The sequence below is a fragment of the Hypanus sabinus genome, chromosome X1 (genome assembly GCF_030144855.1).
Source record: "Hypanus sabinus isolate sHypSab1 chromosome X1, sHypSab1.hap1, whole genome shotgun sequence".
In the NCBI taxonomy this organism is placed as follows: Eukaryota; Metazoa; Chordata; class Chondrichthyes; order Myliobatiformes; family Dasyatidae; genus Hypanus; species Hypanus sabinus.
The window spans coordinates 3,797,082-3,819,489 of NC_082738.1; the positions used below are offsets into that span (position 1 = coordinate 3,797,082).

Sequence of the window (22,408 nt, forward strand, 5' to 3'; positions counted from 1 at the left end):
TCAGAATGAGCCAGACCGATATAAACACCAGCAGTTAGCAGAAACAACACTCAAGTGTGCACTGATGATGAAACATTTGTGACCTGACCTCCAGGCTCGGCGAGCAACCCTACCAACAACAGCTAATCTTCTCTTTCATTTCAAATTCCACATTTTAAACATTCTCAGCTTGAAAACCTCTGTTGAGGAGCTGCTATTTGCCAGTAAAGGCTCTGTGTGAGGCACCAGCAAACATTTTGTTCAAGGGCTACGACTGGTGAATTCCAAAGCTGGCAGAGTGTCGTGTAAAATGGGAAAAGGAAAGGGGTAATTGTGGTACGACCAGCTAGGCCAACATTCATTGCTCTTGAGAAGGTGGCAATGAATCAATATTTTGAAACATCACAAATCTCCTGGTGAAGGGATTTCCACAGTGTTTTTAGGTTGGGAATTCCAACAGTTGGACTTGGTAATGGTGAAAGAGTGATGATATATTCCTATGTTGCTTGGACGGTGGGATGGGATGAAGGAATTGGAAGGGAGGTTGGGGTATGTGTTAATAATGTCAGTGAGGAGATTGGAAGAGGGATTAGCAAGGGGTTGGTGAGGAGTTGGGGACTGTTCATTGCGGTTGCAGTCAAGTTGTATGGTGAGGGGATGAGTGCTTGCAGAGTATGATAGATAGACAGATGGATCCCAAAGGAAATTACAGTGTCACAGTAGCATTACTAGTGTACAGATATAAATATTAGAAGAGAAGTAGAGAGAATAAAACAATAAGTTACCACAGTCTAACAGGAGGGGATCATCACTTCTCCAGTTATAGATGGATTCATTTTAGAGCCTAGTGGCTAAGGGTAAGAATGACCTCATATAGTGCTCTTTGGAGCAGCACAGTTGTCTTAGTCTGTTACTAAAAGTGCTCCTCTGTTCAGCCAAGGTGGCATTCAGGGGGTGAGAAACATTGTCCAGAATTGCCAGAATTTTCCTTAGGGTCCTTTGTTCTACCACAGCCTCCAGTGTGTCCAGTTTGACTCCCATAACAAAGCCAGCCTTTCTCATCAGTTTGTTGAGCCTGTTCACATCACCTACGTTGCTGCTGTTGCCCCAGCACACCATGCACACTACTGCATAGAAGATTGTACTGGCAATAATAGACTGTTAGATATTGCTAGTGTGCGGTTGCGAGAATGGGATCAGTTGGTTGTTGGGTGTGGTATCAGAAGTCCGGCTGCTGTTGGCAAAGTAGTAGGTAAGGGGAAGGGCTATATTTGGAGGTGAGCCAAAGGCTGTGTCATGTAGGGCGGAGGGAGTGTGTTCAGGTGGGTTTTGCAAGCTTTATGGGCATTCTGAAGTCGAGGGAGTGGTGCCCTGACTAGCCGTGGGGTAATTACATTCCTCCTTGAGAACTGCGCCTGCCATGACGAGTCCTCTTTCAGTAACATTGAACAGGCCTCACTAATGCTGCTTCGCCACGAGGGTGTTGCAGAAGTGTTATAGAGGTGGTTGCAAACCACTGGATGCTGCTCCAGCTGTTTTGATCCTCTACACTTTCCCCACATTTCCATTGTATTTTATTTCATTCAAATTCCACAAACTTCTTCCAACTCTTTGAAAACCTTCACTCACCCCTCCATTAATTCCTTTCCTGTTTTTCCTTGATTTATGTCTCCTGCCTATTAAATCACCAATCAGTGGAAATCGTGCATTACTCCTTATCATGTAGCTTTTATGGGTTGCATATCAAAAAGTCAAGTTAACATAAAAACTAATCATAAATGTGAGAAGATCTGCAGATGCTGGAAATCTGAGCAACACACACAAAATGCTGGAGGAACTCAGCAGGTCAGGCAGCATCAATGGAAAAGAGTAAACAGTCGATGTTTCAGCCAAAACATCAGCTGTACTCTTTTCCATAGATGCTGTCTGGCCTGCTGAGTTCCTCCAGCATTTTGTGTGGAGAGGAAGGTATCTGATAGGAGAGGAGAGGAGAATGGATCATAGGAGTAGAATTTGGGCTCTGGATCTGCTCGAGGTTGTTGGAACCAGGATTGGTAATGACAGTGGAGGAGTCCTGAGCTGCAAGTGCCGATGGTCCACTATTCTCTCCTATCAGATTCCTTCCTCTCCATTCCTTTACCTTTCCCACCCACCTGGCTTCACCTATCACCTTCTAGCTGTCCTTCCGCTCTCCCATCCTTTTATTTTGGTGTCTGCCTGCTCTTTTGGGATGTATTTATCGCTCACTTGACAGTAGCTCACCAGAGTCTTCTGTCCTGAGCCAGTCTTTCATGTTGTTTCCAGGTGCAGCCCATCTTCTTGGTGTATCCTTCCTCTCCCAGTGATGAGGTTTTTAGAGCTTCTGTAGCTCTGGGTTTTCACGGGAGGGGATTGCGAGCTTCATGCCCACCCCTCCTCCTTTTGCAGCCGGGCTTGGGACTGTCTAGGGCAGAGTTATGTTCAGCTGGGTGAATTAAGTGTGCGAATTTCACAAGCCCACAGTGAGTAAACACAGTGTGTGAGTGTGACATTGGAGATTAAAAGAAGTACTTGGAGATTTATGATCAAGGCTGCTGAATGGATAAGTCTGAGCTGCCTTCAGTCCTAATTCAGTTTTACACCTACTGTTGTACTATGAATTAATAAGGGGGAAGCAAGTATACAACAATTAACAACCATTGTTATCAAATAGTGGATGTACTGAAATTCCTTGATTTATGAAAAAAGATATTTTCCTGGTGAACCTTTAGTCAGGCAACATTCTGTAAATTGGAAAGTAGGTACTTTGATAATAGTGTGATCCTAGCTGGACATGGCTTAATTAAAGATGTGTCTCCAGGATAGTTGTAAATTTACCGTACACTTCAGAAAACAATGTAAGACTATGGAGAAAGACTTTATTAGATGAGGTAACAAATTGGATTCAACATTGACATCATAAGAGAAGCCAGAGAATGGTGGTAGATGGTTGTCTCTCTGACGGGAGGCCTGTGACTAATGGTGTGAAGTAGGGATTGGTGTTAGCTCTGTTGTTGTTTTTCATTTATAGCAACAATCTGGATGGTAATGTGGTAAACTGGATCAGCAAATTTGCGGATGACACCAAGATTGAGGGTTTAGTGGACAGTGAGGAAGACCATCAAAGATTGCAGAGGGATCAGGACCAGCTGGAAAAATGGGCTGACACATGGCAGATGGAATTTAATGCAGACAAGTGTGAAGTGTTACACTTTGGTAGGACCAACCAGAGTAGGGCTTACAAGGTGAGTGGTAGGGCACTGAGGGGTGTGGTAGAACAGAGGGATCTGGAAATACAAATTCATAATTCATTGAAACTCGTGTTGCAGGTACTGTAGATAGGATCGTAAAGAGAGGTTTTAGAACATTGGCCTTCATAAATCAAAGTATTGAGGTATACAAAATTATGAGGGGTATAGAGTAAATGCAAGCAGGCTTTTTCCACTAAGATTGAGTGTGATGAACTAGAGGTCATAGGTTAAGGATGAAAGGTAAACTGTTTAAGGATAAACCATCTGATGGGGAACCTTTTCACTCAGGGTGATGAGAGTGTGGAGCGAGCTGCCAGCAGAAGTAGTGGATGCAGGTTTGATTGAAACATTCAAGAGAAATTTGGATAAGTACATGGATAGAAGGGGTTATGGAGGGCTGTGATCCAGGTGCGGTTCAGTGGGAGTAGGCAGGATGACAGTTCGGCATGGTCGAAGGGAATTTGCTGTGCTGTAGTGCTCTATGACACGAAAATCAGAATAAGCCAAGTGACTGGGATTTTTCACCCTGAGACTAATGTTATTGTGGGCACACTCAGTAAATCTATAGAATAATAACAATAACAGAATCAATGAAAGACCACTTAACTTGGTTGTTCAACCAGAGTGCAGAAGACAACAAACTGTGCGAATACAAAAAGAAATAAATAATAACAATGAATAAGCAATAAATAACATGAACATGAGATGGAGTCCTTGAAAGTAAGTCCATTGGTTTTGGGAAAATTTCAAAGATGGGACAAATGAAGTTGAGTGAAGTTATCCCTTTTGGTACGAGAACCTGATGTTTGAAGGGTGATAACAGTTCCTGAACCTGTTGGTGTGAGTCTTAAGGCTTTTGTACCTTCTTCCTGATTGCAGCAGTGAGGAGAGAGCATGACCTGGGTGGTGGGGGTCCCTGATGATAGATGCTGCTTTCCTGCAACTGTGTTTCATGTAGATGTGCTCAATGGTGGGGAGAGCTTTGTCGATGATGGACTGGGCTGTATCCGCTACTTTTTGTAAGCACTCTGTAGTGCTGATTTCACATACAGAGGGAAATTATTTCATGGTGAGCTATGGACAGATTTGAAGGGTAGTCTAATGTATGGGAACAGTCAAAGCGTTAGCGGAATCGTAATAACCAGGGAGTAACGTCTTCAATTCAATTTAAAGTGAGAATATTTGAATGGTATGGGCAATACCATGATACTTGATGATAACTAAAGTATTAAACCCCTTGGGCTTTGTTTTGTTTTATGCATCTTGCAGTGCAGAAGGGAACTACTTGGCCCATTGCAACCTTGAATGAGCTATCTAGTTAATCTCACTCTGTCACTCATTTCCAAAAGTTTAGTAGTAGTTTGAACTTTTGTGAATTTACAGGTATCTGATTTCCTTTCAAAGTTTAATATCAAATCTGCTTTCATACTATGCTTTCTGGTGTGTATGCGTATGTAAATTTGCAGAACAATGACACAGCTTGTTGAGCTGCTGCCTCACAGGTTCAGTCATGACCTCCCACTGCTGTCTGTGTGAAGTTTGCATGTTCTGTATGTCATTATGTAGGTTTCCTCAGGGCTCTTCAACTTTAGGTTTCATCTCATTGTAGGTTAACTAATTACCCTGGTGTGTAAATGAATCTAGGTGGTTAATGGAGATATCGGAAGATTGGGCTGCAGAGGAGCAATTAGTGGAGGAATATAAGAGTGAATGATGAAAAGTTTAAGGGGAACACCAGAGGGTTGTGAGAGTATGGAACGAGATGCTAGCACAAGTAGTGCATGCAAGCTTGATTTTCAATGTTTAAGAGAAATTTGGATGGGTACATGGATGGGCTATGGTCCCAGTGCAGATCGATGGGAGTAGGCAGTTTAAATGGTTTGGCGAGGACTAGATGGGCCAAAGGGCCTGTTTCTGTGCTGTACATTTCTATGACTCTGAGCTAGCATGGATTCAGTGGGTGCAATGGCTTGTTTCAATGCCTCAAGGAACTATTTGGGATTAATGGGAATGCTTCGGGAGCTGATATAGACTTACTGCCTCTTATGGCGCTCAATGTCATTATGAATATAAATCACAACCCTTTCATTAGCTGAGCTAACCATTAGCCATCGTTGCCCCGAGAACAACAGCCCCATGTAACTGAGCTCTTCCTTCCCTCCTATCTTTCCATTGGCCAAAAACATTGAAGCAGCGTCTCAATAGCCTCTTGCAATTGCAATTCAAATTCTTGCATTTAGTCTTTTATTTTTAATAAATATCTGCATTTCATTTAGAATCTGGATAGAATTGATGGCATTAATATGCTGCTTGTAATTTAAAAAAATTTCTTCGCAGTTTTAAATTTGCTGAGCGGGTAAGTGGAGTTTGCTAATTACTGATAATCCACATGTTTTATAAATTGCATGCTTCCAACATATCTCTGCAGAAACTTAATTACCTTCTGTTTAAGCCAGATAAGAATTTTATTACCAATACTCATAAATTAAAATCAGGTTAGGGATTTATCTATTATTTTGTTGCAATGTACAGTTTTCTGCCACATGCTTTAATTCATAGCTCATACTTCAAAGATGCTTGATCATTACTGTATGTGATCTTTGTGGATCAATGTACCACATTCTCACCACTATTTAATGTTATTGACATGTTCTTCATCACTGACGTCTCTGGCTTTGCCCCAATTTTTCTGCTGAAATCCCTCTTGCTCATTTGACTTGCGCAAAATAAAGGTGACTGCTGGACGCGCAAAGCAAAGGTGATCGCTGGATGCGCAAAATAACTGTGGGAGTGCACCGTGGCCATCCAAGAATCTAGTTTTGGGAGTTTTCATATGAAAGGATATACTCTAACTGCAAATGTGGGCTTCCTATTTTCAACAGAGCATTTTCTCTTTAGAGAAATGCTGACAGAAATCAGGATCAAGTCTTCTCTTTCTGGTATGAATTCAAGGCGGGTGCTTTGTTTTTTCTGCCACGTAAGGGAATTAAATTGAAAATTTGTAGACTTGATGCCTCAACTCTGGTGTGCTGTGCACTTACTGTAAACAAAATGATGCATGTAGTAGAATTTCTTCCTATAAATAATAAACTGGCAAACTATGATGTCTGCTGTCCAACAGAACCTTATTAATATTCCACAGCGCAGTAGATTGAAACATTTATGGCAGTATTGTGTTTTCCAAATAAAACAAGACATTTAGATGTGTTACCAAAGTTTTCCCTCTCTTCTCCCTGTCCCCACCCCATCACCACTTCTCCCCATCCTAAATTGCCACCGCAGCATGAGATTGGAAATGATTGAAAACACCACTTTTTGGTTGATGAGTAAAAATGTTAATGATTAAGGGTAAGGAGAAAATGACCATAAGATTTAGACCATCGAGTCTGTTCCAGCATTCCGTCATGGATGATTTATTATCCCTCTTCACTCCATTCTCCTGCCTTCTCCCTGTAACTTTTGACATTCTGACTAATCAAGAACCTATCAATAGGTATATTTAATGTCAGAGAAATGTATACAGTATGCATTCTGAAATCCTTTATATCATCATTCACTTTAAATATACCCTATGACTTGGCCACCATGGCCGCCCATGACTAAAGAAATTCCTCCTCATCTCTGTTCTAAGTGGACTCCCCACCATTCTGAGGCTGTGTCCTCTGGTCGTAGACTCCCCCACTCATACATCATTAACTCTTTCATTTATGGAATCATTCTTGTGAACCTCCTCTGGACCTTCTCCAATGCCAGCATATCTTTTAGAAAAGAACCCCAAAACTGCTCACATACTCCAAGTGCAGACTGGCCAATGCCTTATAAATCCTCAGCATTAGAAAATAGTCATTCTACAAAAGTACATGACCATATACTTCACTGTATGATACAGTATTCCACCTACCACTTCTTTGCCCATTTTTCCAATCTGTCTGAGTCATTCTGCAGACTCCCTGCTTCAGTATTATTTGCCCTTCCCTCATCAGTATGGTCTGCAAACTTGACTATAAAGCCATCAGTTCTGTCATTCAGATTATCGGCATGTAACGTGGAAAGAAGCGTTCCTAATACCAATTCCTGTGGAACACCACTAGTCACAAGCAACTAACAAGAATACACTCTTTGCCTCCTGCCAGTCAGCCAGTCTTCTATGCATGGGAGTATCTTTCCTGTAATACCATGGGGTCTTGTTAAGCAAAGGCCTTCTGATAATCCAACATCCACAGACTCCTCCTTTGTCTATCATGCCTGTTGTTTCCTCTAAGATTTTCTACAGGTTTGTCAGGCAAGTTTCCCCTCAAGGAAGCCATGCTGAATATGGCCTATTTTATCATGCGTCTCCAAGTACCCCGAAACCTCAAGGTTAACAATGGACTCCATCATCTTCCCAACCACTGTGGTCAGGCTAACTGGCCTATAACTTCCGTTTCTTCTGTTTCCCTCCCTTGTTAAAGAGTGGAGTATCATGTGCAATTTTCCATTTCACTTGAACCATGCCATAATCTATTGATTTTTAAAGAACATTACTGATGCCTCCACAATCTCTTTCAGAACCCTGGGATGTAAACCATCTGATCCCAATGACTCTACCTTCAGACCTTTCAGTTTCCCAGGCTTCCTTCTCCTGGTAATAGCAACTATGCTCACTTCTGCCCTCTGACATTCTCAAATTTCTGCATACTGCTTGTGTTTTCTACAGTGAAGACAGACGCAAAATACTTAATAAATTTCATCCACATTTCTTTGTCCCCCATTACTACCTCCAGTGTAATTTTCCAGAGGTCTAATATCCACTCTTGCCTCTCTTTTACTCTTTATAAATCTGAAATATCTTTTGGTATCCTTTTTTACATTATTGGCTAGCTTAGTTCAAAATTTTGAAGTAAATTTGTTATCAAAGTATATATGTTATCATATTCAACCCTGAGATTCATTTTCTTTGCTTACTTTCATATTTCATCTTTTGACTCCTGATGGTCTTCTGTTGCCTTCTTTATAAGCTTTCCAATCCCCGAACATCCCACTAATTTTTGCAATATTATATGCCCTCTCTTTTCCTTTTATTCTGTCTTTGACTTCTCTTGTCAGCCACAGATGCTTTATCTTCTGTTTAGAACACTACTTTATCTTTGGGATGTATCTATCCTGCACTTTCCCAATCGCCCCTAGAAACTCCAGCCATTGCTGTTCTGCTGTCATCCCTGGTAGTGTCCCCTTCCAATCAACTTTGGCCAGCTCCTCTCTCATGCCTGTAATTATTTTTACGCCACTGTAATACTGACACATCTGACTTTATCTTCTCCTTAAACTGCAGAGTGTATTCAATCATATTATGATCACTGCCTCCAAGGGTTCCTTTACCTTAAGATCCCTAATCAAATTTGGTTCATTACAAAACACCCAATCCAGAATTGCCTTTGCCTGGTGGCCTCTACCACAGGCTGATCTAAAAATCCATCTTGTAGGCATTCTACAAATTCCCTCTCTTGGGATCCAGCACCAACTTGATTTACCCAATCTACCTGCATATCATAATATTTCCCTTTTGACATGCCTATTCCATCTCCCATTGCAATTTGTAGTCTATATCATGGCTACTCTTTGGAGGCCTGTTTGTAACTCCCAAGGGTCTTCTGCAGTTTATTAACTCTATCCACAAGGATTCTACATCTTCCGATCCTATGTTGCCTCTTTCTAGGATTGATTTCACTTCTTACCAACAGGGCCACCCTACCCCCTCTGCCTACCTGCCTGTCCTTTCAATACAATACGTACCCTTGGATGTTAAGCTCCCAACTATGATCTTCTTTCAGTCACAACATTACACCTACCAATCACTTAACAGGTCTACAAGATCACCTACCTTATTCCATATACTGTGTGTGTTCAAATATAACACCTTCAGTACTGTATTCATCACCCTTTTTGAATTTGCCCCCATGTTGCACTTCAACCCATCCCACTGACTGCAATTTTGCCCGATCTTCTGCCTGTCCTTCCGCAGTCTCACTACACAGTGCATCTACTTGTATACCAGCTGCCCCATCCTCAGCCCCAGCACTTCAGTTCCCATCCCCCAGTCAAATTAGTTTAAAGCCTCCCCAACAGCTCTAGCAAAGCTACCCTCAAAGATATTGGTTTCCCCAGGTTCAGGTGTACATGTACATGTCATACCTTCCCCAGAAAACATCCCAATGACCTAGTGATCTGAAACCCTGCCCCCTGCCCCCATTGCTCAGGAAAGTGAGCTTGGAGCGCAGAGTAAACTTCTGCAAAGTGCTTCTGAAGCAAACCGAAGTTGAAATAGAGTAAATACTGTCTGGGTGAAGAGAGGGGGTAGGGGATATGCTGCGTATCCCCTCAGCAGGTGGCTAGGACTTTCCACTGGTGAATTGATTTCTTGATTTAGATAGACTGACCCTATCATAGAGGATTACAGCACAGGAACAGGCCCTTCAACCCATCTAGTTCATGCTGAACCATTTCAACTGCCTAGTCCCATCGACCTGCATCTGGACCATACCACGCCCCCCTCCGTCCATGTACCGATCCATGCTTCTCTCAAGTGTCGAAATTGAGCCCGCATCCTCCGCCTCTGCTGGCAGCTCATCCTACACTCTCACCATGTTCTCAGTGAAGAATTTGAGATGCAGATTTACTTATCACACATACATGGAAACATACTGTGAAATGCCTTAACAACCAGTGCAACCTAGGGATGAGCTTGGGGCAGCTCATAACTATCACCATACAATCCGACATCACAATGCTCAGCAGAAATTCCCTCTCAGGTTGTCTTCAAGTATTTCACTTTTCACCCTAAACCCATGGACTCTAGATTTTGTCTCACCAACCTCAGAAAAAAGCCTGTACGTATTCACCCTATCAGATCTCCCCTCATACTCTTGTGCTCCAGGGAATAAAGTCCTAACGTATTCAACCTTTCCCAGAGTGAGGATCGACCATGGATGTTACATCCCAGCTGTCTATATAATACACAAGCCAGGGCAGTACGATACGGAGGGCAAGTTGTTGCCCATGCAGCAGGCTGCCCCTCTCCATGCAGCCAATAAATCCAAAGGAACGGTAGAGAACAATACAGTTTGGCACCAGCAGCATTGCAGGAGTTGCCAGTCAGTGTTGAACTTGGTGTAGGGCTGCCTCAGGGACTCCAGCTCTGGATTTTTCCCTCCTGGTTTACTCCTGAAGCCTTCCCCATGAGTGGGTACAGCCGCAAGGCAGAGGAGGTTTGAGATCAGAGTTTTCCTTCTCCTAGACGAGTTGCCAACCACGGCTGATGAGCACTATCTGCCTAGAGTGACTGATTTTAAGGTGCTAGTAATTTGCCTTTGCCCCTTCTCCTGTCAGTACAAGTAGTTCAACCAGGCTTAGTAACCTAAGCCACTACTGTCCCCATAACTCAGGAAAAGTGTGCTAATAACTCAACTACTAAAATTTCTAGATTCATCTTCTAGCAGACAACAGTAAACAAGGGACTAGGAACTTTAAAAAATGTTAATTATGTGCTTCTATCAGAAACTGAGTTTCTTTAGAAGATAACTGTGCTCCTCACTGCTTGTTTACAGCTGCAGTCAGTCCATCAAGGTTCGGAGACATCACCACCTACCACACCATATTCTTGCTCACCATTCTTGGGGCTCTGGCTCTCTTGGTCCTAGTTCTGGTGTGTTTGCTTCTCTATTACTGCAGGTAAACCTATGATTAATTTTTATTTGTTTGTTTCACAGTTGGTGTAATATTTGTTTTCTTTTCCATGTACCCCTTTCCCTACCCCACTGTCAACGATTGCTGCGTCCCCAGCATCCGGCAGAGTGAAACCTCCTGGCCTAAACATTATCACTGTGGCAATTTAGCCTCTAGGACTTTCAGACCTTGGGGCTTCTTTTTAAACATGTCTTTTGTGTTATGGGCATCACTAACAATGCCAACGTTTACTGCTCATTCTTAATTGCCCTAGAAAGTGATAGAAAGCTGCTGTCTTGGACACCTTTGGTGAAGATGCTCACACAGTGTTGTTGCAAAGTTGCAGGATTTGAACCCAACAGTGATAATGGATGAGTTAATGCATGGCTTGGAGGGTAACTGCATGTCAGGGTGTTCCTATACACCTGTTATATTGGCCCTGGCTGCTGGTAGAATTTTTGATTTTGGGTGGTGCTGTTAGAGTGGCTTAGACAAGTTCAAATTTAATTGTCATTCAACCATACTTGTACTCACAGCCAAACGAAACATCATTCCTCTGGGGCCAAGGTGCAGTTACACACAGCACATATAGGTATGATGGCAGAAAAGCATAGTTACAAAAAACAATGTTAAAACATATTAATGTAGCCCAAGTCCCTGAGTGTCATGTCCTGTAGGCTGATGGTGCATGGATGTTGTTCTGGAGCCATGTTTCTGTAAGAACAAGCCCGCAGCAGTTCCTCATATTGCGCAAGTGCAGCCGCAGATGAGCGCAATGTGGAAAATTGTTGACTGGTGCGAGTGGAGTTGATGGCAATTTTGAATTTACAGAGTGGCGCAAAACAGCCCAGAAGCTGAAAATTGCATGTTTGTTAGATTGAAGTTGGTCAGAAATCAGCTGTGACACCAATGAGTGACAAAGTGTGCTTAAGTAGCTTACAATCCACTCCTGTTTCTATATTCTTCTCCTGTTTCTACAATCCAGACAAGGTGGTTTACATCTGTTTTCGAGTACAAACTGCGAGAGCTTAGCAGAAGCCCAGTGATGATTAGTAAGAGTTGAAACCACCAGCAGATGGAGCTCAAAGCATGGTGTGCAGGCCCTTCTGGTTGGTAGCTCAGGCTCCCCCCTGCTGGCTGTTAGAGCTCACCACAGGACAGAAGTATTGAACAATGAGATTCACCAGCAAAAACACTGGAGTGATTTTTCTGATCTGGGTTGTTATCACAGGATTATTGTGGGAAAGATCTAGGATGTACCTGCTATGATTTCTTCTGCAGGGAAGAAATTATAGGCAATGTGCACATTATTTCTCTGTAACATGGCAAGATTGTGTGACCTTGCTGGAATTACTACTAAGTTCAAAGTGCATTGATTATCAAAGTATGCACATTATATACAACCTTGAGATTCTTACAGACAGCCACAAAACAAAGAAACACAGAAGAACCCACTCAAAAAAAAACTATAGAATGAAAACTGTCAAACATCCACTCAGTGCGGGAAAAAATTGTGCAAACAATAAAAAATGTAAACAAATAACATGAACTGCAGAGTCCTCGAAAGTAAATCCACAGCCACGGAGTCAGTTCAGTGCTGCGGCCATCTAGGCACGTAGGTTGTTCGGTGCTTTGAGGAGTAACGTGTCACGGACCTAGTAAACTGAACACTCATTCATCCTTCACCTTCAGCCTTGACACTCTGATCTTTTTAATCAGGCTCAGTGCTTATATCAGCTGAACATTGGTTTGTTTCTCACTTTTGGGCCTGGGCCGGGGCTCCACCGCTTCAATCTCACCTGAAGTCTGCTCCAGCAATGGCCTTCACAGTTGTGCCTGCATTTTTGAGAGTCCTATTTGACGAAACCTTCAAGATACCACAAAAATACCAGTTATGCAGATGGATCGATAACATAATTCTGAAAGGGAAATTACAGGCTGTGGATTGTAGAGATTACGGTCTTGAAAAGTGTAATTAATAGAATAGTTAATAGTTTTGTTTACTGCTCATAAAGCAGTTCCATGTCTCACCAGCGCCACCTTTGGCAATCGATCAGTTTGCATTTCATAGTTATTTTAATGTGTATTGTGGGTTGGTTGGCATCTCTGTGTCAAAAGACCTCATCAGCAATTTCATCTATTTGTGGAGAAGAGTCAAGTAACAAGGAAGAAAGAGAAATTGACCTTGAACCATGACATATGTGACATTGTCAGAGGAAACCAGGGATGATGGAATAGGAATTATTTCCTTGTATGCAATTTGTATTGGAAACATCAACCTTATAAGAGTGATAAATTCACTGATCCTAGAAGAAAGGTCTTGGTTATGTCTTTTATCGATGTTGTATGATTTCACTATTGTTTTGTATTCTAGTGTACTAGTTAGGGGTCTCTTAAAGGGAAGTTTTGTGAGAATATTATCATTCCGAGCTACATTTGGGCTGCTTAAAGGGCACAGGAGGGAGGGGTCTTGATTTTGTATTTATATTTCATTCAACAGAAGAGTTCATTCAGTCCATTGAATCCTTCAGGTACAGCTAGCTAGTCCCATCTGCCTGCATTTACATGTCTACTTAGTAATGATACCTTGTAAATTCATGCCCTCATACATTCACTTTGATTTTTATTTATTGAAATACAGTGTGGAATTGGCCCTTTTGGCTCATTGAGTCACACTGCTCAGCAACCCCCCAATCCAATCCTAGCCTAACCACAGGACAATTTACAATGACCAATTAACTTATCCACTGGTACGTCTTTGGACTGTGAGAAGAACCCAGAGATTGCACAGGGAGGACATACAAAGGGAGGTCATGTAAACAGTGAGGAGTATATTCTTTGCCTATGGAATGATACTCATCAGTTTGTGAGGTGTGTCAGTTAATGCACTTAGGATATATAGAATGGAAGTCAGGATCCTGGGAATCACCCTTTGTATCCATTGGTCACCACCTTCTGCCTCTCTCTGGGAATTTGGATTAGTACATCCCAACTACGTTGCACAGTGTTGATGGACAAATTAGCTTTTTTTCTGACATTCACAACTGGATATATATGATTGCTTACTTTTCATTCATGCACCAACAGTAAGAAGCATCAGGAATTAAATATCTAATCACTGTGTATTAAAGCTTTAAACATGCTATAAGGAATACCTTCCAATTTACAAGTATGTCATGTGCAACTGATATTGACACAAATGCTGATACTAATAGTTGATATTAATAGTTTATTGCAATGATAGGACTTCAGCTATGAGGACTCTAGCCCAATCTCTGTTCCTGCCTGACCTTGATACTCTTCTCTCTTCTCTGCCGTCTCCCACCACACTTCCCAGGTGTTAAGGCTGACATAGTGATCTTCATAAATCAAGGTATTGAGTACAGGAGTTGGGATGTTATGTTGACGACCTTAGTGTGGCCAAATTTGAAGTATTATATGCATTTCTGGTCACCTCCCTGCAGGAAATATATCACTAAGATTAAAAGTGCCAGTTCATCTTCAAATTTCTTCCCCCAACATCAAGAAACCCAGTGCAAACTACTGATTGAATAACAAAGTGTAACAGATTTTGAAATATGATTTTAATAATGTAGAATTTTTAAAGGCATGTATTGGAAGTGAAGTGACTTGTCCTATTTAGAAGTTGTTGCCTAGATCAGGTACTGTCATTTAAATGTAGATGTGTGATGAATTTAAGCTTATAGTATTTTTCTTTACTAACAGTGTTTTTATTTAATAGGAGAAGATGCCTAAAGCCACGGCAACAGCACAGGAAGTTGCAGATTGCTTCCACTTTGGACAGCTCCAAGAAGGACCAAGCCACCTCCATGTCTCATATCAATTTGATCAGTACCAGCCATTTGGAGTCAGTGTCCTCCAATGGAGATATGGATGTTCACACACCTATCTTGAAGTCTGCCTTTAGTACATCTCGAGAGTTTGAGAGCTCTCGAGAAGAGTTCTTCAAACAGATCCCATATAGGGATCCAGGTCCAAAAATGAGGCATATCAACAAAGCATCCACTGATACATTAGCCCATCGAGGAAATTCCAAGGAAGATTACCACAGGACAGTGGAGAGCTTTCCGTTGAAAGCTGCAAGGTCTATGGATGCCTCAGGAGAGCTGGAGCCTCCTTTAGCGGATGACTACAGACACAGCTATAGTTCAATGGTTTCCCAACAGCCATCTGACGAAAAGGGGAGAGAAGTTCAAGCCCGCCGCATTTTGGCTGAAAGTAAACTTTGTACCAATGATCCACCCTCTCCTCCCCCACTGCCACCACCCTTTGAATCTCTCGTTGGTCACAAAATGGATAATAAGCCTTCGGAATACATGATGTCTCAGTCTGTTGATCATCTGGCCAGGCCCACAACATTGTCCCAGCCAGGCCAACTAATCTTCTGTGGTTCTATTGATCACATGAAAGACAACATGTACAGGAATGTAATGCCTACTTTAGTCATTCCTGCCCATTATGTGGGATTAACTTCTGATTATCCCTGTATGGACCAGTCAGCAAGCGGCCCAACAGAACAGCTAGAGATGAAGGGAGTTCAGATGGGAGTCCCCATGTCCCACCAGCCTGTACCCCAGCAGTATCAACACCAACAAGTTCAACAATCAACCCCTCAGTCGGACGATGGAGAAGACAAAGCATGGGGCCCCCACTCTTCTTCCATGAGTGGACCAATGGCAGTATTACTGAATGAATCAGCAATGGCACAGATGAATGGAGAATTGCAAGCACTGACTGAAAAGAAGTTCTTGGAGCTTGGGGTAAAGCCTCAACATCCCAGGGCCTGGTTTGTATCATTAGACGGACGATCCAATGCTCACGTTCGACATTCCTACATTGACCTGCAGACCGGGGAGAGGATTGGGAGCAACGACGCCAGCTTAGATTCTGGTGTAGATGTAAACGAGGCAAAGCCTAGTAAAAAGCTGAAGGAGGAGCGCGACAGGCACGGACCAGCCAACGTAGCCTACAGCAAACTGGTTTATGTGGATGACAATGAGCAAAGCAGCAGTGAATGCAGAACAGCAGTCTGTTCCCCAGAGGACAATTCGCTCACTCCTCTACTTGAAGAGAATTCCGAGCACAGGGAAGCTATCCATCAACAAGAGCACAGCAGAGGGAACAGCATGAGAAGCAGTACCAGTGAAACTCGCAGGGATTCCACCACCAGCCCTGAGGAGGAGATGCAAGATCAGTCTGAAGGGGCAGATGACCAAGGTGAGAACAAAAAGAGCCCCTGGCAGAAAAGAGAGGAGCGGCCACTGATGGTGTTTAACCTGAAATGAACAGTGGACTTAACTTTTCCAAGACCTCGAATCGGACCTTCACAAGTATTTTGAAAATGCATCAGCATCCCATGAAAAAATCTGAGCACAAACTTAAGGAAATCAATGAAGTCTAAAGCAACAAGCCCAACAGGCTTTTTGTAGTCCCTGTCTGACGAAGCAGCAAACTAGTACTCCCAGAATTTGTGCAACTTTATATTGCTGAAACAATGGTTAAGAAAGCAGAAAGAATACCAGTGATAAAACTGCACATCTTCTGTAAAGGCAGTGAGGACATGTGTTCATGTTCTCTTTAGAATGTCTTACTGAGTTTTTGTAAAAAATGTCATTGTGGTACTAACCCACACAATAAACTCATTGAATGTTGTTTTTCCTGAGGAAGATGAAAAGACTATTTAAATATTCAATCCTTTTTGTTACTTTAATTGGAACAACCCTACCAAATGAAGCATTTTCATGCTTGCTGATCAGTAGTTTTACATGTCATGACTTTTTTGAATAGAAGCCTTTTTGGAAGGTAGATTTTCTTTTCCTTTTTTGTGTGCTGTACTTTCCTTAACTTGACCCAAAACCAACACCAGTAGCAGACCATTTAGATCTGGTTCAGAACTCTCCAAGTGCCTTCTTTATGTATAAGTTGAGCAAAAAAGGAGGGAAAGCAACACTTTGGCTATGCTGACTTAAAATTGGAGAGCAATGATGTGGAGCCTAAAGTTAGGAAGTCAGAGCTTTTTCTTATTTTATTATGTTCAATATGTGCAGAAACAGCTAAAGAAAAATATCCCTGTTACCACTGTGAATTTTCCTGGACTGTAGTCCATATGCGAGATAGGTGAAGCTGTCCTGCATGCAACTTATTTACAACCTATTCTGTACTCAGAGGTGCATCAGAAATTATTGTTTAATTAATATATATATTGAAAAATGACTATTAGGCTGCAGCCTTTTTAGATTACCAGGCTCACTAGTGACATGTTTGATTTTTTTTGTGTAGATGAACTAATTTTAATTACAGCTGGAAGTTTGCTGCAATCCTAGCCAAGTACCCACTGAGCACAAAATTGGTGTGGCTGAATAGCTGGGTGTGGAATGCATGAGATTTGTTGAAAAATATTGGGCTGAATTCCCAGTCCTTTGTCTGAAGATCAGGATGTGGGGTGGCGATAGGGATCAGTGCCCTAAAAATGGTGGCCCTTCACAACTGCCCTGATGGCATGGCACTTGGATATTGAAACCCATGGAGAGAGGGGAAATCCCAAACCTACTTCATACGAAATTCGGGAGGCTATAATGCTACAGGAACAGTATCGGGCTTTTTTCTGTACATGGCTAGCTGGAGCATGTTGTTAAGGGCTAGTAAGAGTTTTGATGAGAGTGACCTTCCATCAGATTGGCCAGGACCTTTGCTACCTTCCATCAACACCCTTCCAAAGTAGCTGGATCACCCTTTGGTCTAGGACACCGTGGGGGGATCCAAGTTCAAGATGCAACTTGCTGTCCCAATGCAGATGTGACCTGGTCCTCAAAATGGCTTGGGTCTCTCTCCACTGGTCAACACAGCTGTTGTAAGTAGAAAACGTGCTCTTCCATTGTATTCTCAATTTAAAGACTTCATAAAATGTTTTAACATTATTATGAAATCCACGTGAAGTAAGTGGTAAGAGACACTTTTACTCCCTTTAGTTTAATATTTAAGACTGGTATGTACTTCTAAAAGTGACTCTGATTTCTGGTAAAAACATGAAGTATTTAATTTGGGTTGTCCAAAAGTATATATTCCTTTTTCTGTTTAGGTGTTGCTGGCAAAGTCAGCATTTAATGCCTATTCCTAATTGTTCTTAAAAAGGTAACAGATCTCCTTTTTGAGCCATTGCTGTCCATGTTGAAGATATTCCCACTTTGGTTTTGATTGATTCCCATGAAATTTATCCCAAAATAATGAAGGATCAGCAATATAGTTCGGTCAGGATTCTGTATGAGTAGAACTGTGTGAGTACTGCACAGTACAGTCACTTCTGCCCACAATGTTGTACTGATCCTTTAACCTGCTCTTAGACCTTTCCCTCCTACATAACCCTCCATTTCTCTGTCATCCACATGCTTTTCCATGTGGAGGTGAACTTGGTGATGGTCCCATGTGATACAGGGTGTGGGAGGGGCTAGTGCTGTCAGAAAAGACTTGGTGGACCACTGCAGTGTGTTTAGTCCACCAGTTGAAGAGGAGGTAAATGCTAAAGATGGTGGATGGGGTGTGTATTGGCCTGGATAGAGTCAAACTTTGTGAATATTTTTGAGTCTGCACCAGTATTCCATTATGTGCTGATCTTGTCCCATGTCTAAGGAAGGAAACCTTTGATGGGTGCACATTGAAGGATATTGAGGCTTTAATTTGCTGGCAAATTAAGTTCAATTTACCTTTTAGTTAATGTGGCTCTTCAGAAGATTATTGAAACAGATGCAAGGGAAGACATTGAACATAAATACCATTTGAATCAAAGAGGCCTTATAGAAGCCTAAAGTTATGAAAGGGATAGATAAGATAGAAGTAGGAAAGTTGTTTCCATTGGTAGGTGAGACTAGAACTAGGGGACCTAGCCTCAAGATTCAGGGGAATAGATTTAAGGGTGGAGATGAGGAACTGCTTTTCCCAGAGAGTGGTGAATCTGTGGAATTCTCTGCCTAATGAAGCAGTGGCTACATCAGTAAATATATTTAAGACAAGATTGGATAGATTTTTGCATAGTAGGGGAATTAAAGGCTGTAGGGAAAAGGCAGGTGGAGGTGAGTCCATCAGCTACGATCTTATTGAATGGTGGAGCAGGCCCAATGAGCCAGACGGCCTACTCCTGCTCCTATTTCTGATGTTCTTATGAATGAGCTGGTGAAGCTGGTTGGGTATAGAGAAGTCAATGAAGTCATATAGTAGAGAAACAGGTCTTTCAGCCCATCTAGTCAATTCTGAAACTAATTAAACTTCGTATTCCAATTTAGCTGCACTGGGACCATAGATTTCCATACCTCGACCAGCTATGTACCTATCCCTTAACCCATGGCCTCTGGTTGTAGTCCTACACAGCCTCAGTGGAAAAAGCCTGCTTACGTTTACCTTGTCTATATCTCTTGTAGTGTGGCACCCTAAGGAACTCCTGCAGTCATGTCAGAATCTCAGCCAAGACTCTTTGATAGTCACATGCAGCCTTGATATCACGTCTGAAATGGAGTTCTTATATCCATGTTTGTACCTGTGTGTGGTCCTGGGAAGCAGGGTACATCGGTGAGCCGATACTGCTTGATTGTACCGTCCATCATATCCTCCATCACGTCACTAGCTATTGCAATTAGACTGATGGAGTGATAAGTGGTGCAAATTATATGTGTTCTACCTTTTATGAACAGGCATAACTTGGCATATTTCTATGTTGTTGGGGAGATTCCAGTCTTAAATGTATTAGAAGAGTTTGACTGGAGACAAATTTTTTACTGAGATTTTCAACAGAGCAACTACAATGTAGGCTCTGATTTCTCTTGTATCCATCTGTCAATAGCTTCTTGACAACATGTTGAGTGAATGAAATTCCCTGAATTCCCTTATGGTTGGCTCTGTTCTGATGAGGACCTAAGGATGTGTCATTTATCGGCAGTTCTGACTGAAAGTGGCTGCAGCTTCTTCATCCTTATCTTTACCCCTTACTGTAGGGCTGTCACATCATTGAGAGTGGGATATTTAATGACATTTCTCTTCCGTTCAACTGTTCTCCATCATTCTCGAGTTTTGATCTGATCCGTGGTTGTGTGATCACCTAACTGTACAGCATGCTCCCTTTATGATTTAGCTTGTGCGGGATCCTGTGTTGGAACTCTATTTAGGAATAGTTGTAAGCTGCAGGAAATAGTTTTGACATTTTTTTTGTGTTTTTTTAATGAATCAAGTATCATCCTGATAGGTAACTGGATACAGTCTACTAACATTTTCATCTGGTAGACTTGTGTTCAAAACCCTGCCATGCCAATGGGAATAAAAATATCTCTTTTGCCATCTGAATGAATGCAGAGCTCATAACTGCAACTTGCAGAGCAAACTTCAATAATGCTCAAGTCAAAGAGCACATGGAAGGGGTATGTGGGGAATTGAATTTGCCAATTTAACTTCAATATAAACTTTAGTCCATACCAGAGCTGGTGGAGGTAGTGTTGTAAAAATTAATGGTCACCCAGTATTGATATCCATTAAATTGAAAAATAAATATCAGAAAATTATTTGATTGGCAATGTGTGTAATGTGAAATGGAATTGAACATGAGTTTACAACACTTCTTGAGAAAGATGCAAGTGATTTTCAGATTATTATCTACTCGTTAGTTTATTTCTAGTTAAAGCTTTAAATCCTTCAATGAGAACGACTTTTTTAAACACACTCACATTACCAAGTTGGAGTAGGCATCCAATCCATACCCAGTTTTCACTGACTTAATGCATTCTAATAGATTGTTGAGGTTAGAAAAACAATCTATAAGTGTCATGTTCCCAATTTGATTGATTCAAAATAAACGGAGCCTCCTTCTTTAAAGTATAAAAATACAGAACTGAAATATTGAATTTGATTATTCAGCAAGTATTTAAATACCCATTCCCGATATCTGAAGTGAGCACTTCTCTGGGGAAAAACAAATAAAAACAAAAATAAATTTGACTTACTTTTCATTTTGTATCCACCAGATTTTGAACTGGTGCCCAACCACCTCTGCTGCTTCTGTTGATATGGTAAAATCCTGACAGAAGTAGAAAACAGTAGCTTGTCTCCTATGGTTGTGATAATCCTATGCTTCATAATAATAGTTTCTCTTTTGCATCCTGAAGCCATGGGGTCTAGTGCAGGGGTGTGAATCAGAGGCAGCATTGTAGGTCAAACTAAATTAGGAAAAGTGGCTTCAAATGTTAAAACAGTTCGATTTGATAGAGACATGATGAGCGAGTAGTAGTTAAGACTAGTCTATTTATATATTTCATATTTCTATCCAGTAGATTTACACATAAGCAGATATTTTATTACATTGGCCATTGTATCTCCGCAGTGAAAATCTATTCCCAGCTCTTGAGATGTTTCAATTGAATGGAAGTTTCTAATATTCTCTTGAAAATATTTTTTTCAGACTGAACTTATGATCGTAAGCAATATTTGTTCATGATTGAAATGCTGACCAGTGGCAAGGCTGTCCGCCTCTTTGCAAAGCAGCGCCCATACCACACAGACCCAGAAGGCAGGAATATTGCTTGTGGAATCAGAACATTGATTTTCCAGTCCTGGTTCAAACCTGTGTACCTCCAGCTGTAGTGGAATATTGCAAACTCACTCCCTAATAAACTACAGTGCCAGAAGTATTTTAAGGAATGTATATTTTTAACCTGATTTTCTCTTTAAAAACAGTAATTCAACATCTACCTTTCCTGTTATTGCACATATTAAACAATGTAATTTTAGGCTCAAGACAAGAACTACTTTTTAAGGGTTTTTGGTATTGTAATTGTGAATGCTTTTTTTTCTAACCTAATAGACATTGTGCCATTAGTTCACATCTCCACTGGAGAGTTCATGTCATTGAGTTTCAATATTATGCCACAACTAAGATAAGATGAATGATCTGGGACTGTTTTTACTGAATATGTTGTATGTGTGGCTACATTTTAAACTGATTATTAGTGCTAGTAACTTGGTGTCTCTTATTTGACTCTAGGCCACATTTTTTTAAAATGATGTGGTCTTGAATAGAGATGTGTGCTTGCTTCCAGTTTGCTCTGATATTTTCAAAGAAAAACATGGTCAAAATTCTGTGCAATCTTTTTTGCTTGTTCCTAAAGTAAAATTGTTAAAATAAAGCTTATTAAAAACTTTTTGAGAAGTGAATTGCTTTCTTTGAACTGAAATTATAAAGTTATTTAATATATTTCTAGGTTGAAGTTTTTTTGGGTTATTTTCCTTCCCTCCCTCTCCCATTGCTCCAGGGTTTAGCAAGCAGCCTTTAATGATGCTGAACTATTGCATAATTCTTAAGGCAAGGAGGAAGCACCAGACGTGAATGGTCATCAGGTGGATTCTGGTAATGGGCCAAATAGTCTGTGAAAATTCTTTCTTTATGCCCAAGTATAGAATGATCA

General features: G+C 41.4%; 1 protein-coding gene across 3 annotated transcripts in view; it reads left to right on the forward strand.

Moving 5' to 3' along the window:
* Positions 1-22,144, forward strand: part of fam171a2a (family with sequence similarity 171 member A2a) — a 270,163-nt gene extending 248,019 nt beyond the window's left edge. For 2 of the 3 annotated variants that reach the window (XM_059955684.1, XM_059955685.1), the window contains 2 exons: positions 10,832-10,955; positions 14,692-22,144. In XM_059955684.1, coding sequence (XP_059811667.1) covers positions 10,832-10,955; positions 14,692-16,255 — 1,688 coding nt within the window. In that variant the 3' untranslated portion in view covers positions 16,256-22,144. The remainder of the gene's footprint in view (positions 1-10,831; positions 10,956-14,691) is intronic. The other variant, XM_059955683.1, reaches the window with a different exon arrangement.
* Positions 22,145-22,408: the final 264 nt, after the last annotated feature.